We start from the raw sequence: 18223 nt of genomic DNA, 5'->3' as shown, positions 1-18223 counted from the left end.
TTACTTTCAAAGAGGCCATGGTCGTTTATAATGCTTTTGGTGGTTTTGGCGTAGAATAAACATAGCGGTGGACATTCATGCTGCATCCGTCACTCCGGAAAAAGCGAGAATGTTAACAGCGAATTGTTAAGCGGGAGATAAAAAGTGAGGGTAGATCAGATCAAGGACGTTTGATGTTTTTAAAGGCGAAACCAAATTTTTGGCAAATTTAATTTGATACAGATCAAGCCGAATTGGATTCATGGAAACCTTTGGAGCTGTGGACATTTTATAGTCTAAAATGTAATGTCCACTAGTGTGAGTCAGCCAATTACTTTTATGCAAGACCGGAGCATGTGTTGCGGCCACTGTGATTGGCTGTTGGCCACGCTTAAGACAAGCCTTCCGTCAAGCGTTAACGCTTTCGCCCCGTGTGAATGTATCGTACATTATCACACTGCTACATTATTACACTGCTATTTACATCATGAGTAATGCTTTTGAATAGTAAAACTACACACAATAAATGCTGGGTTATTTTCAATGTTGGGTCAAAAAGGGACTCAAGTCCCAATTTCGAGCTAGTCAGGCCTTTCCCATCTTTGAAATTCATTCGTGCCTGCCGCTACGGCCTTGAAAACAGCGCGTGCCGAAAGCTGTTTTTCGTCTGAACTTCGATTGCGCATGAACAGCTGTCAGGCCTGTTACACGTCCTGAAGTTTGTTTTATCATTTGTATCCTTTGATTTGCGTTCAATTGCTGGAATTTACAGAGGCAGAGAAAGCGATTGAGTAGCAAGCTTGCAGAAACATACGCTGTGTACGCATGAGTGACAACGGACGGCGCAATTAATATAAAACAGCCGGCGAGCGAGGGATGAATCTATCACTCTTATTCCACAGGAGAGGAAAGAGATTTGTACATCTGTTCTGCTCAAATGAGGGGTTGTTTGCGAGTACATTCAGTTTAGACTCATTTGTTTAAATAAATCACTGTTATTAGTCTATATGCTATTACCTCTACTTCTGTATGTCTATGTTTATGTCAGTGTTGCATACTAGTTCAACAATACTGATTACTACATTGAAACACTTGCTGTTTGACATGGGATAGATAGTCAGTCAGACAGACAGACAGACAGACAGACAAAGTAGATAAACAGATACAGTATAGGTAGGTAGGTAGACAAGACAGACAAGCAAGCAGGCAGGCAGACAGACAGACAAACAGACACAGCAGATAGACAGACAGACAAACAGACAGATATAGTAGATTGACAGACAGACAGAGCAAATAGACAGACAGGCAGATAAACAGACAGACAGATCAAGTAGATAGACAGACAGGCAGACAGATAGAGTAGATTGACAGACAGACAGAGCAAATAGACAGACAGGCAGATAAACAGACAGACAGATCAAGTAGATAGACAGACAGACAGACAGATAGAGTAGATTGACAGACAGACAGAGCAAATAGACAGACAGGCAGATAAACAGACAGACAGACAGATCAAGTAGATAAACAGACAGACAGACAGACAAAGAGAGTAGATAGATAGTCACAGCAGACAAACAGATAGACACAGCAGACAGACAGACAGACTCAGCAGACAGAAAGATAGAGTAGATAGACAGACAGACAGACAGACAAATAGACAGACATACACAGCAGATAGACAGATAGAGTAGACAGACAGACAGAAACAACAGATAGAGTAGACAGACAGACAGACAGACAGACAGATAGATATAGTATATAGACAGACAGACAGACAGACAGACACAGCAGATAGACAGACAGATAGATAGAGTAGACAGACAGACAGACAGACAAACAGACAGACACAGCAGATAGACTGACAGACAGATAGAGTAGATAGACACACAGATAAATGGAGTAGATAGACAGACAGACAGATAGAGTAGATAGACTGACAGACACAGCAGAAAGACAGACAGACAGATAGAGTAGATAGACAGACACAACAGAAAGACAGAAAGAAAGACAGACAGACAGACACAGCAGATAGACCGACAGACAGACAGACAGACAGACGCAGCAGAAAGACAGACAGATAGAGTAGACAGACAGACTCAGCAGATAGACAGATAGAGTAGATAGACAGACAGACAGACAGACAGACAGACAGACAGGCAAATAAACAGACAGACAGACAGATCAAGTAGATAGACAGACACAACAGACAGACAAATAGAGTAGATAGATAGTCACAGCAGACAAACAGATAGACACAGCAGACAGACAGACAGACTCAGCAGACAGACAGATAGAGTAGATAGACAGACAGACAGACAGACAGACAGACAGACAGACAGACAGACAGACAAATAGACAGACATACACAGCAGATAGACAGATAGAGTAGACAGACAGACAGACACAGCAGATAGACAGATAGAGTAGACAGACAGACAGACAGATAGATATAGTATATAGACAGACAGACAGACAGACAGACACAGCAGATAGACAGACAGATAGATAGAGTAGACAGACAGACAGACAGACAGACAAACAGACAGACACAGCAGATAGACAGACAGACAGACAGAGTAGATAGACAGACACATCAGATAGACTGACAGACAGATAGAGTAGATAGACTGACAGACACAGCAGAAAGACAGACAGACAGATAGAGTAGATAGACAGACACAACAGACAGACAGAAAGAAAGACAGACAGACAGACAGACAGACAGACAGACAGACAGACAAAAAGACAGACAGACACAGCAGATAGACAGATAGAGTAGATAGACAGACAGACAGACAAAGCAGATAGACCGACAGACAGACAGACACAGCAGATAGACCGACAGACAGACAGACAGACAGAAAGAAAGAAAGAAAGAAAGACAGACAGACAGACAGACAGACACAGCAGATAGACAGATAGAGTAGATAGACAGACAGACAGACACAGCAGATAGACCGACAGACAGACAGACAGATGCAGCAGAAAGACAGACAGATAGAGTAGACAGACAGACTCAGCAGATAGACAGATAGAGTAGATAGACATACAGACAGACAGACAGACAGACAAATAGACAGACAGACACAGCAGATAGACAGATAGAGTAGATAGACAGACAGACACAGCAGACAGACAGACAGACAGACAGACAGACAAACAGAGTAGACAGACAGACACAGCAGACAGACAGATATAGTATATAGACAGACAGACAGACAGCCAGGCACAGCAGATAGACAGACAGACAGATAGAGTAGACAGACAGACAGACAGACAGACAGACAAACAAACAGACAGACACAGCAGATAGACAGACAGACAGACAGACAGAGTAGATAGACAGACACAGCAGACAGATAGACAAACAGATAGAGTAGACAGATAGACACAGCAGATAGACTGACAGACAGATAGAGTAGATAGACACACAGACAAATAGAGTAGATAGACAGACAGACAGATAGAGTAGATAGACTGACAGACACAGCAGAAAGACAGACAGACAGATAGATAGAGTAGATAGACAGACACAACAGACAGACAGACAGACAGACCGACAGTCAGACAGAAAGACAGACAGACAGACAGACAAATAGACAGACAGACACAGCAGATAGACAGATAGAGTAGATAGACAGACAGACAGACAAATAGACAGACAGACACAGCAGATAGACAGATAGAGTAGACAGACAGACAGACAGACAGACAGACAGACAGACAAACACAGCAGATAGACCGACAGACAGACAGACACAGCAGTAAGACAGACAGATTGAGTAGACAGACAGACACAACAGATAGACAGACAGATAGAGTAGATAAACAGACACAGCAGACAGACAGACAGACAGACAGACAGACAGATAGAGTAGATAGACAGACAGACATACACAAAAGATAAACAGACAGACAGACAAACAGACAGATACGATAGACATAAAATGATGGAAATACAGACAGACAGACAGACAGACAGACACAGCAGATAGAGAGACAGGGAAGATAGACAGAAAGGCAGACAGACAAATAGATATACAGATAGATACCATAGACATAAAAACGCATAGACATAGATAGAAATAGACAGATTGATGGACAGCCAGACAGACACAGTTGATAAACAAACAGAAGGTTGGACAGACAGACAGATAGATAGATACAGCAAATAGACAGACAGGCAGACAGACAGATGAGTGGATAGACAGACAGACAGACACAGTAGATAAACAAACAGAATGATAGACGAGAGACAGAGTAGATAAACAAACAGAACTATGGACAGACAGACAGACAGATACAGCAGATAGACAGACAAATGGATGGAGACAAATAGATACAGTAGACAGACAGACAGACAGACAGACAGACAGGCAGACATATCCATTTTTAACCAATTGTGTATAAAAAAATCTCTTTTAGGAATGCCTTGGCAGTCCAGTCGAAAGGATTTAAAAATAAAATAAAATGCTCCGGTGCACACTTTGGGAAATGTGGCAGGTAATTCAGGTATTTCATACAGAAAACCCTCAACAGGATACATACTGCAATATGCAAAATTAGTCTGCCAGTATGCCATTGCCATAATACCCACGGGTTTGTCTGAGAGAACGGACTGAGTTTAAACTCAAAATCCTTTGCTCAGGGTAACAGCAGGACACTGTGAAACTGTGGACAGAAAGAGACAGCAAAAAAAACAAGAGTTCTGCCAGCAAGAGAGGGACACTCAGCACATTTTCAAGGTTACGGTCCGTGCTGTCACGAAGAAATAAAGTTTATGAGCTTTAGCATTTCCTTTGTGCTATAAATGTGGAGTCAATGGATGTGTGAAATAAGGGAGCTTTTCAAGCCCAGAGGGCAGGACGCCCATCCTTCATGTCTGGTGTAGTACAACATCAGACACAAATGACTAAATGATTGCACAGTAAATTCAAAACGACCTTTTGCCTGCGCCGGGATTTTATGGAAAGACATTCGACTCGACTGAAGTATCAGCGTACAAATGCACATATGGAAAATGTAGAATTGTGCTTGAGGAAGAAAAACATATTTTTATTTACTGACATTTAAAATATGCCTATTTGTGGAAGCAACATATAGATGGATGCGTTTAATGACAATCATAGCAGATGTTTTACTTGTGCTTTTTTTAGATAAGCCTCAGCTAAATGCCGTGCGTTTAGGCAAAAATGGTAAAAAAAAAGGTTAATTTGGTCCCTAGATGTCACAGGGGCGGTACCTTTTCAAAAGAGTTCATATTAATACCTCAGAGGTACAAATTGGTACCAAATGAATGCATATTTGAACCTACTACACTACACTAACTAGCGACCATTTTTTGACCAATCAAATCCACGACCCCATGAGCTCCCATTTATGAGATGGTTGGAAATTTATTGTGACTTTGGCCCAATGAGACTTCATTGTGGGCGTGGCTACCCACCAAATCTACCCACCGAATCTTCAGATCTTCCCAGCAAAAGCTTTGAAATGTGTGCGACGCGTGTATGAATGTGTGTTTTACAGTAATTAAATGTGCGACACTCCTTTTGTCTCAGCGTTGTTATCTCTCTCCCCGAACCCTTCACCGTCTCTTGTTAAGTTATTCATTTCACACATCTACATCTAGTCAGTCTGACACCAGAACACTGCCTAAATAAAAGTAAAAAAACATATAAGTCTTTATCAGGCGCACACGACCTCATATAATCTGTGAGAGAAAAACCAATACATGGGAAAATATAAAGATAGGCAATCACATAGAAACACACACATACAAAGCCCTTTATATTCTCTTTGTCGAGTGTCTTGTGGGCCGCGGATGGTCACCCGAAGGCAAACTCCATTCCTCACTGACAAAACAAATCCCCACACAACTAGAAAAATAGCAAGGGTTTCAAAATGCCATGCGGTGCTTCACAAGTTGAAAAATCAGTTTTTATTCCTTTTAGAAAAAAGAAGAACTTTGTCAAGGTTAGTTACCTGTTTACGTGTCAAATAGCTGGCAGACTGTTCACATGGTTTTTGATATACAAGAGATTTTGGCAGTTTTGACCTAGACGAATAGTTTACGGCTTTAAAAATGCTTTAATGCAGTAAAATTCAACATAAAAAGGTATTTATCAGCATAAAGGTTGAGGGTATGATCTCTAACAACAGCAAAAGGGAAAAGCATCCAGTATGTGGCAGTCCTGTGGGTGAAAATGCCTTGTTGATGTTAGAGGTCAGAGGAGAATGGGCCGAGGTATGCAGCAAAGCATTTGTGAAGCCACAACACGCACAACCTTGAGGCGGATGGGCTACAACAGCACAAGACCCCACCGGGTACCACTCATCTCCACTACAAATAGGAAAAAGAGGCTATAATATGCACAAGCTCACCAAAATTGCACAGTTAAAGACTGGAAAAAATTCTATTGATTTCTATTGAGACATTCAGATGATAGAGTCAGAATTTGGTGTAAACAGAACATGGATCCATCATGCCTTGTTACCACTGAGTAGGCTGGTGGTGGTGGTGGTGTAATGGTGTGGGGGATGTTTTCTTGGCACATTTTAGGCCCCTTAGTTCCAATTGGGCAAGTTTAAATGCCACGGCCTACCTGAGCATTGTTTCTGACCATGTCCATCCCTTTATGACCACCATGTACCCATCCTCTGATGGCTACTTCCAGCAGGATAATGCATCATGTCACAAAGCTCGAATCATTTCAAATTGGTTTCTTGAACATGACAATAAGTTCACTGTACTGAAATGGCCCCCACAGACACCAGATCTCAACTCAATAGAGCATATTTGGGATGTGGTGGAACGGGAGCTTCGTGCCCTGGATGTGCATCCCACAAATCTCCATCAACTGCAAGATGCTATCTTATCAATATGGGCCAACATTTCTAAAGAATGCTTTCAGCACCTTGTTGAATCACTGCCACATAGAGGCACATTTAGGCAGTTCTGAAGGCGGAAGGGGGTCAGACACAGTATTAGTATGGTGTTCCTAATAATCCTTTAGGTGAGTGTGTATTGTATTGCGGAAGAGCACTTAGTTTGCAGCACTTCGACCTTAGCGCAGAGTAATGACTCATGTAAAGGCCAGTTCACACTGGTCAGACAACTACCAACTCCAACAGACACCAACAGACCCAACAGACACCAACAGACAACCACATTCTAAAGTCTCATTGACTTTGATCCAACAACTGCCAACAGGGGTTTCACACTGGTCAGACAGAGTCCAACAGACGCGTCTGTTGGAGTCTGTTGGAGTCTGTCTGACCAGTGTGTAGTGGCCTTAACAGTCTTTAAAGGTCACATTCTTTCTAATCCCATTTTTTAAACCGTAGTTAGTGTGTAATGTTGCTATAATAGCATAAATAATACCTGTAAATGATAAAGCTCAAAGTTCACTGCAGGCGATATATTTTCTTTAACAGAATTCGCCTTTCAAAACCTACAGCGAATGGCCGGCTTGTACTACAGCCCTCTACTTCCTGCTTTAATGACGTCAGTAGAACAGTTTTTTTGACTAAACGCCCAAAGGAATACATCAGTCGCCAGCTAAGCTACTGTCGAATCACAACACACTGAACAAGCTACACAATCAGAACTTGATACGTATTTCTGAAGGAGGGACTTCATAGAACAAGGAAGCCATCAGCCAGTTTTTAGGACAGTGAAAACAGCGCTATAAAGATAAGTAAATTGTATGAAAAATACCACGTTTTTTACACGTGAAACATAAAAACATGTTATATTGCGCACTGTAAACGCAATCAAAGCTTTAAAAACACAGAAAGAACGGGACCTTTAAAAAGGGAAACATGGAAGTGTTTGGTGGCTTCTAAATTCATCCCTGTTTGGATCCTAAGGAATGAATGGGGCTAAGCTAAATGCTAACACATTCACAACGCGCTGTACAAAGATTAAGTGCACGCATTGATAAAAGATAGGGATGTATTTATTGGTCTAAGTTGAGATAAAAACATAGTAAAATATTGAAAAATTTGGTGTTTTCCTTTAATCAGATCTATTTGAACTGAAATCGCTCACTGTCTGTTTGTAAGAGAGTGAGGAGCTGTAGCTCATTTGCATTTAAAGGTACAGACATGAAAAAAGTGCATTTCTGCTTCGACCTAAAAAAAAAGAAAAATGCATGCCTACTACTGTATAAAGTGAAATGTTGGATAAACTTAAAAAAAAAATACTTCAATTAGTTTACCTATGGTTACCACAGTACAGTATGGCTACCATTGTTTTTTTACTATGTAGCTTAACTCTTTCCCCGCCATTGACGAGATATCTCGTCAATTAAGAGAAAACGCTTCCCCGCCAATGACGAGATTTTCCGTCTTTCCGCAATACCACTTTTATCCACTAGGTGGCGCACTTCCGCAACTTTTAAACCCGGAAGTATTGCCCTATGACAAGCTGCTGCATGTCCGTGTCTGTTTTAAAGATCGCTCTGAATGGGATCTCTATGAAAAGTCTGTCACAAAAATGGAATTATATCTGCTTTTTGCTCAAAATGTGGTGTTTTTGCAGAAACCTACCCATATTCAAAAGCTGATTACAAAAGAACCACTATAGGTAGGAAGAAACGTTTTTTTTTTGTTTGAAAGCAGAGGGTCTGTTCTTTCATTTGGTATATTGTATGTTTATATATTCAAAGAAGAACATTTTCTGGAAGGCATTAAACTTTGGTGAAAATCATGAAAAACGCTGGCGCTGGCAGGCAACTTTTTTAAAAAACGCTGGGGGTGAAAGAGTTAAAGGAATAGTCTACTCATTTTCAATATTAAAATATGTTATTACCTTAACTAAGAATTGTTGATACATCCCTCTATCATCTGTGTGCGTGCACGTAAGCGCTGGAGCGCGCTGCGACGCTTCAATAGCATTTAGCTTAGCCCCATTCATTCAATGCTACCATTTAGAGATAAAGTTAGAAGTGACCAAACACATCAACGTTTTTCCTATTTAAGACGAGTAGTTATACGAGCAAGTTTGGTGGTACAAAATAAAACATAGCGCTTTTCTAAGCGGATTTAAAAGAGGAACTATATTTTATGGCGTAATAGCACTTTTGGGAGTACTTCGACTCGCCTGAAAAGTCCGCTCCCCTTCTCACTCTCATAATGGGAGAGGGAGGGTGTTACTGCGCCGAGTCGAAGTACTCCCAAAAGTGATATTACGCCATAAAATATAGTTCCTCTTTTAAATCCGCTTAGAAAAGCGCTACGTTTTATTTTGTAATAGGAAAAACGTTGATGTGTTTGGTCACTTCTAACTTTATCTCTAAATGGTACCATTGAATGAATGGGGCTAAGCTTAATGCTATCGAAGCGCCGCAGCGCGCTCCAGCGCTTACGTGCACGCACACAGATGATAGAGGGATGTATCAACAATTCTTAGTTAAGGTAATAACATATTTTAATATTGAAAATGAGTAGACTATTCCTTTAACATGTTTTTTTTTTCAGTAAAAAAGTTTAATGACTATAATTAAGTCTAATTAAGTCTAATTAAGCATGTTAAGAATGTTTAATAACATTCATATCACAAAACAATACATTTAGTACATGAGTAGGACTTTCTTTGTTATGCATTCGTGATGTATTGTAGACCAAGATTTTAGCATTGTTTGCTAATACAAATATAACTAGGCCTATACTCAAAATAGGGTTAAGGATTTGAAAGAACCCCAATTCATAAAAACCAGGAGGCATGCGTGACAACACACAAAAAAAACACACTCAATTCGATTGATATTGTTTTTTTCCCACCCACACAGCCTTGGTTATGTCAACAGAGAAGAAAAGCAATATCAAAGGGAGAGTTTATTACATTTTCATGAAAGTTGCACATATCCATTGTGCACAGTACGAGAAGATGCATTTGTTAAATAAACAGGGTTAAACCGTAAGTCTAAAAATGGTAACTTTAATGAGAAACAGAATTGTAAGTCTACGCCACGTGAACGAATAGTAAAAGCTGGGGAGGAAAAGATATGGTCTTGTTTTCTCTCTTTCTCTGTACCGTCCCAGATTCGAAAATACCTTGAGGAGCGAGAGCTGATATCTGCTCAGCGGACTTGTAATGTAAATTATGAATGTTTAGTTATGACAGGTGCGCGGAGAGCAATCCTAAACCGCTCCAACACGCTCCTCGGGAGAACCTCTAACATCCATAACTGCCGTCCCGCAATGCAAATTTTTATTTCCTTTGAAACCAGACCAAGACTAAGATTGAGAAGAACATAAAACGTAAAGCGAGGTAAAAATGCGCAGTTCACCTCAAGGTGAAGCTGATAAATACCTCCATATGTTCATTTATTACGGCCATAATTAAACATGCGCGGACGCGAGCGACGTAGCTCATGTGTCTCGGCGGTTAAGCGCGCTCGGCTGCAATACATCAAATCCTTTAGATGTTAACTAAGCTTGGTTTCAATATAAATCTTTGGGCTTCCTCATGTCTACACCGCAATGTCAAATAATGCGATCTTCACTTCATCATGAGCAGCAACAGTAATTGCCACTTAGCAGAAAGCCATTACTACATTAAGCTAACTGCGCTTATCTCTCCAAACAGACTTTAAACGCTTGCACTTTTGCTGCGTTAATGTCGAACACACTGTAAAAAGCTTAAATTATATTTTGTAGTCTTGACGTTTGATTTTGCAAACATTGCAAAACTGGCTATTGGGCATCAAGAAAGACTTTTGTCTTTTATTTCCCTCCGAAGCACCCTTTATCGGACAACAACATATCACATTTTTTAAACTTGCTTTGACATACTGCCAGCATTTGGGGACTTTTGGTTACAACAAGCACTTCAAGTTATGGCCATCAACACAAATTCAATTTTGACAGACTGTCAAGTCACAAAAAAGTGCAGTTTTTGCAATGGTACTTCGTGCGTCAAACATTTTCTCTTGCTATCTCAAATACCAGAATTTTTTTTTAATCTGAACATCTAAAGTTTTTTATTTTAAAAGCGCTTTTGAAATGAAAGAGCTTGATGTACTATAAAAACAAACCATGCCTTTCAAAACTCAAAGCTAAACTAGCCATTAAAGCTATACTGTGGCTACAACTCACAACTATGCGCCCATATTCACACAACGACGACGCATTTTTGATCACAGTAAATTGGGGGAAAGTCTGTCGAAACTTCTGAAACTTCTGTCTGTCGTAACCGTTGTTTGCTGTAGTTTGGTGTCTGTCACTCTGCGTGACCTTCTGAAGCAACTCTGCGTCAGAAACAAGCGACTGAAGTTTATTTTTAACAAGGTCCCTTGTCATTTCAGTCTCATCTTAACCGTCTCAACGGCACATTTAAGCAAAGACTGTTTCACGAATCGGTATAATTTTAAAAATAGACAAAATGTGACCTAGCCTCTGAATAAATATAGACTGATACATGTTGTTCCTATGTAAAAAAAGTTACAATGTTTCTAACAAAAGTTGGCAGTGGTCATTTAAAAAAAAAAAAAAAAGTAAATGGGGAGTGTGGGTTTAGTCACTTACTCTCTGCCAAACATCTGCATTTGTGTTTCAAAAAGAGAGTCAAACAGGTCTAAAACTATGCGAAAGTGAATAACAAATATACAGAATTTTTGGGGGGTGTACTGTCCCTTTAAGAGACAAATCCATACGCTGTAAAAATTCTTTGTTGTACTTACATTTTTAAGTTTAATTAGTTTCAACTTTCTTGACTAGTGAAAAGTGGGATCAACCATCCTGAACTCACGAGAATTCATACATATTTTTACGAGTTGGTTAATTTACGAGAAATTAATCGTGCAAAAACATATGATTATCATAAAAAACAATAACGAAACCCTGCACCTAACCCCGCCCCCAACGTCATAGGGGTCAAGGCAAATCGTTAAAAAATGTACGAATGTGGCCGTATAAAATAATACGAATAAGCTACATTTTTCACATTCAACGAATTTTTTAACATTTTTACCTAAAGTCAATTAAAAAATGTATATGTTTCTAAGTGTTACCAATTGAAATTATATTTTAAGTTGATCCAACTTTTCACTTTTTACAGTGTAGTGAGGAGTTGCTATAAATCATACAAAATAAAGTTCAAATAACTTAAGCTAATTCAACTTAATTTTTATATTTTATATTTTTAATATTTTTGCAACTTCTCACTTGAAACTCCTTACACGAATGAAGAAATTAATTGTAATTTCAAGTTGATTACACGTAAGATTTTACACTTGAAATTAAAGGTGCAGTGTGTACATTTTAGCGGCATCTAGTGGTGAGGTTCGAAATTGCAACCAACAGCTCAGTTCACAGCTCACCCCTTGCTTTTGAAATGCATAGAGAAGCTACGGTAGCCACCACAGGACAAAAATGTCATGATTGTAGACAACTTAATAAAAAAAATTGTCCATTAAGAGCTTCTGTAGAAACATGGTGGCACAAAATGGCGACTTCCATGTAAGGGGACCCTCGGTGTATGTAGATAAAAACGTCTCATTCTAAAGTAATAAAAACATAACGGTTCATTATGTAAGGTCTTTATACACCACTGATAATATAGTTTTGTATATTATTTTGCATTTCTGTCAACAGATCCTTCTAAAAATTACACACTGCACCTTTAAACAATGCATACAACTTTCGCAATGGAGACTTTTTTCAAATGGAGGATTTTGCCAAAACTCACCACGACAGTGTACGCCCTCGTCGTAACCGTCCTCACAGTCCCGTACTCCGTTGCAGAGTTTACTGTAATGAACACATCTGTGGGTGCCCAGACACTGCAGATGATTGACAGGACATCTTATCTTTACCTGCTGCAAGCCTAGAGAAGACAGAGAAATAGTTGACTAACATAGCATTAAATGGCACCTATTATGCAACATCCACTTTTACAAGGTGTTTGGACATAATGTTGTTTTTTTTAATCCCCATTAAACCAAAGTAGTTTCAGTGGACATGCCGTTTCGATTGTCTTATCAATGTGAGGTCACATTGATAAAGCCCCGCCCACTTACAGTCCTGTATTACCATAGTTTTTACCCCCTTAGCGAGTTTTCGGTCTTAGTACACGATGTAACTACAGAAGAGTCAAGTTTTAAATAGGAAATTTTTTGAAACTCTGGTTATTTTTAGCACAATGCTAATGGTCTAATCAGATTCAATGGATGGTTCTAAGCTATGCTAAAAGTGGTAGCGCCTGACCCGGAGATCGGCTGAATGGACTCCAAAACGGCAAAAATCAAATGTTCAACTCTAGGGAAGCCGGAAAATAAGTCTATTTTCAAAAAAGTGGAGTGCCTCTTTAAGCACCAAAGACTAGCATATCATGCCATCTCGTGAATCACCAATTTTGGATGGCTTGACATTTCATGAGAGTGACAGTACAGAAGTGACCACTGCCAAAACCTCCACGCAACAAAAGTCTTGGCCCAAGCTACACCTGACTCCTTAATTTCCAATTTCCTTGTAACTTGGTTTATCTCCAAGAGTTTAGGAGAATAGAATCACATACACAGGTTTCCCCCCAAGGCTTTTCCCAGCAGACCGCTGCTCCACTTTCATAATCCCGGTAAAAAGCGAATACGTAATTCAACAAATAGGAGAATTGTTTAAAAATATCTCACGTCCCTCTCTTTCTCTCAGGGTCTCTGTATCTCATGAGATGTTCAGAAGTATACAGGCGGCACAAGACGAAAGCACAAAATCTGGAGGGTGATGCAACCTCATTAATTCAGCACTTTTTTATTGTTTTAGCTTTCCTCTGATGGCGTCGACCGTGGCCGCCCTCCAGCCTAACACAGGGTATTATCGAGGAGGTCTTGCTTAAACACTTTTGATTCATTTTTATGAAACAAACCAGAGGCATAAATGATGGATTTTGAGAACCTGACCCCTTGGTGCAGAGCCATTCCCACATGGTTGGCCGACGGCACCCCCTTAAAATGCATGCAATGTATGCTTAATGGCTATTATTTTAAGACATGTATAAAAATGATATGCACACTGTAAAAAGTAGAAGTTGGATCAACGTAAAAAATGACTTGAATGGGTAACACCTAAAATCTAAAGTTTTTTCATTTAAATGCACAAGGATTCTGATTTGCTGTCAATGATAACTATTAGAATGATCCCAATGTTATCCTTCATATCCTATGGTATAGCGTATTATAGAACTGTAAAAAAATATATACAATACAGTTAAAATGACTTGTAAATTCAAGTTAATTCAACTTAAAAATTTAAGTGCAAAAAGATTTTTTTTTTACAGTGAGCTTATTAGCTCTGTATTGTATGAAAATACAAGGAAAGGGTTTCTAATTCACAGATGGTTCTTCAAAGAAGAAAGTGACGAAGCCATCAAAGAAATCACAGCTGTACAGGCGTTGATAAGCAGGAAGGCAAATGAGTGAGCGTTTATAAATGAAAACACACTTTATATACAAAAGTCTATTCAAATATTGAACTTATTTAAACCAGCTGTCTTGTAGTCATCAAACTTACATGATTAATGTAGCTTTAACTTCAAAGCTATAACTTTAAAGGGGCAATGAATTTGTCGATTTTATTGTTTTATACTGTTGTCTGAGGTCTACTTATCATGTTTGCGTGGTTTTTACAATCAAAAACATCAAAAGCAATAAGTAATAGGCTATTTTGTAACATGGTTCTGATGCTGAAGCTTCGTTTGAAGAGGCGGGCCGCATCGAAGACCTGGACGTAAATGCACACTGCTATAATTGGACAGCTTCATTACATGTTGGGAAATGTTTTAAAAACATTAATTTGTAAAAATAGCAGCCGAACACAAATATGTTTGAGACACAAAAAGATTCTGGGTGCTAAAGTTGATACACATAAATGACAATACGTATAGTAAAGTAGAAACGAGAACGTGACTAAATTACCGTATACAACACAGTAAGCGCGCATCAGAATCTAAACTGCAGCTGGTAAGTCCTTATCAATAACTTTGTAAATTTCTATTGTGCTTATGAGGTTGCTCTTACATACACGTAACGTTACATACCACAGTTATATGATAAAAAAGCTTTGTTGAGTTGTGGACCTTTCAAATGCAACTTGCCTAAATTACAGTAAACAACACAGTAAGCGGGCATCAGAATCTAAATTGCGGCTGGTAAGTCCTTCCTTATCAATAACTTTGTATATTTCTACCGTTAAATTACAGTCGTATTGTTAGGTGTTGCACCTTTATTAATCGTTTAATGTTTTTAGTAAATTAAAACGTGTTTAGACACTGATGTTACAACAGGACATATCAAGTGATCTCTTACTAAGCAATAGTAAAACGTAGTAACTTAAATAAAGTAAAATGTTTTACTTATTGTGTGTACTGTTGTGTCATTCCTGTCAGATGCAATATTAGTGCAACATATATATAGCAGCAACATGTGGCTTCTTTACAAATAAATCTGTGGTACACAAAGTAAACAAACACTCCCCACGCGAGCTGGAACTTCTTTAAACAAACTTTAACCACGCATTCCTAATGTTATGAGCTTCCGAGTTAAGGTATACAGCGTCTGTGTTGTTCCCAGACGGTTCTTCCACAACCGAACACTCCGTTTCCATGGGTACTCATAACAGATCACCGCGTCTAAATAAAAGTCTTTCAGGAAAAATGTTTTTAAAAGTCATTTTGGTAACATTTGGCAATCTTTAAAGACATGATTGATTGTTGAGACACTGGATGGTTGCTTTGCCCCTGGCCCACACGTGTGTCACACGAAGCTGTGGGCGGGGCTACAAAAGTGGTCGTTGTATTTGGGATTGGGAGGTGTTTCAATTCTACTCTGACGTCATATTTCGGCACATTCCTGAATAGACAATTTTCCTGGCTTGGTGCCAAAAATGGTTATATATCAGGAGCACAGACGCTTTCAGTTTTGAAACTTGCAGGATGTTCATTTAAGTATGATGACCTCTTATATAACAAATTTGATTCACCGCACCTTTAATTAAATTAAAGTATGACTGGTGCGATTTTACGATACATCATGTTCACCTTTACTTCATGCTTCGCTGAAAGCAACTGACCTCAGCGGTTGTCTGATCTCATGAATGATGTAACATGAATGCGCTTTTCTACGTCCAATATTTTTTATTTTTTTTACAAGACAATGATGAGACTGACAAACTAAATATTTGATCTTCTCTTTATATTTCTCAGAATGGTGAAACTGAAAGAGTGTATTACACCTTATAAAAACTGCAGAGCACTTCAAAAACATTTTTTTCTTATTACTGTAGCTTTTGATTGCTTGCTATATCTCATTAAGCTATATGGTCATTTTTTTTAAAGAAGCACAAGGCAAAGGTGTCAAGGATCTCCAGAAAAGAGAGAAAGAACCCAGGCGCAGGCTTTAAATGAACACAAGCAGACTTATTTAAACAAAACAGGGAAACAAAGACCCACAAGGGGGGAAAATCGGGTAAGCAGACATGACTAACAACAAAAAGAACTTGACAAAACTTCTCTTTACAATATACTCCAGACAAGACTAACACTGGCACGTGGCAAAGGTAATACAAAACGAATCAGCACAAGAAAGCAAACACAAGGGCATTAAAGGGGACATAATGAAAATCTGACTTTGTCCATGTTTTAGTGCTATAATTGAATCTCCAGTGCTTCTATCAACCTAAAAAATGTAAAAAAGATCAACCCAGTAACTTTGTTTTGGTAAACCATTCTCTGCAAGCATGTGAAAAAATGCATCAGTGAAATTTGGCTCCCCTTGTGATGTCAGAAGGGGATAATACCACCCCTTAATCTGCACTATTCAACCACTGCCCTGCCATTTAGTACAGATATCAGCTCATTTGCATTTTAAAGTACACACCTAAAAATGGCACATTTTTGCTCACACCTACAAAGTGGCAATTTTACCATGTTAAAATAAACTATCTATATGATATTTTGAGCTAAGTTCACATACGTACTCTTGGGACACAAATATTTATTCGACATCTTAAAAAAGTCTTGTGGGATGTCCCCTTTAAATAAGGGAGCAAATTAAGAGGGCAACAGGTGACATGAATCAAACAATAATTGGATGAATAACGATTAGATGAGGGGGCGGGGTCAAAAGACGAGACATGAGAAGCACACAGCCCAAACAAAGGGCCATGTGCTACCACACAAAACATAGGCCTGTCGTGATCCTGCTTCAAGACTAGAGTAAAACAAGGCAGATTCATGACAAAAGGCATTTAAAAAATCCCTTCATATTTGCCATAAATCATAAGAAGTGGTACAATTGCGTGCAGCTTAAAGAAATTAAAATCTCATTGACATGGGTCACAAAGGATATCATATAAACGCCTTGCTGAAAGTGTACAAAACAGCCTTATGGTAATGTGACATCCGATTAGAAGTTCTGAAATGAGTTTATTCAAATGAATATGCAGCTCTTTAACACAGGTTTAATTGGTTTGTGACCTTTGTAATGATATTTAATTTAAATTGCTGTATGTCCTTCAAAACCCATTTAGAGAAAACTGAAATTCAATGAAGAACAAAGCTCATACTAAAACTCACGAAACTACAGTTAAAGAAAAGGTTCCTTTGATTGGTAGTGAATAGGTCATGCATGTATTAAGATTAGACGGTTTCAGCAGTAACAACATAAACAAACTTTACTTCCGGTAAACTTCCGCAAAGAATCAATAACATATGTGATGTATATTATCAGGTTACATAATGCATGTGTGACGTATGTACGGTTATGTGACATATATGTGACATACTCACAAAAATTAGGAAACAATATACCGGTAGCGTATATGAGGTTACATGACGCATATGTGATGTATATGGGGGAAATGTGTCTTGTTTGATGGACTTACATATGGTTGGTGATTCATCAGAACCATCAGAGCAGTCAAGCTCTCCGTCACAGAGCCAACTTTCAGAAACACAGCTGCGTCTGTCGGCACACGAAAACTCTCCGGCGTCACACACTGGAGGAAGGAATGAGGAGATGAGGTGGGGAGAAAAGTTAAATGAGAGCTCATGAATGAGATGTCAAACAGTGTTCATTATGTTTATGTCGAGCATGATATATTATTATAGACAGATGAGTATGATACACTTTTACAGAAAATGTAAGCACCGAATATGGGTTGACAGTTTAATGATTGATGCAGCGCATATTTGTGGTGTTTATGTTGATGTAGCAAATGGCAACTCAACGCAGCACGTTCATTATTT

At 39.0% G+C, this 18223-nt stretch overlaps 1 protein-coding gene across 1 annotated transcript in view; it reads right to left on the bottom strand.

Moving 5' to 3' along the window:
* Positions 1–18223, bottom strand: part of lrp1ba (low density lipoprotein receptor-related protein 1Ba) — a 332672-nt gene that overhangs the window by 265179 nt on the left and 49270 nt on the right. The window contains exons 2-3 of the mRNA XM_073862191.1: positions 17860–17973; positions 12674–12811 (exon numbers count right to left, since the gene is read on the bottom strand). Of these exons, the coding sequence (XP_073718292.1) occupies positions 12674–12811; positions 17860–17973 (252 nt within the window). The remainder of the gene's footprint in view (positions 1–12673; positions 12812–17859; positions 17974–18223) is intronic.

The sequence above is a fragment of the Misgurnus anguillicaudatus genome, chromosome 23 (genome assembly GCF_027580225.2).
Source record: "Misgurnus anguillicaudatus chromosome 23, ASM2758022v2, whole genome shotgun sequence".
Classification (NCBI taxonomy): Eukaryota; Metazoa; Chordata; class Actinopteri; order Cypriniformes; family Cobitidae; genus Misgurnus; species Misgurnus anguillicaudatus.
Note: the sequence above shows the minus strand (reverse complement) of the source record. Positions and strands in the feature narration are given on the sequence as shown.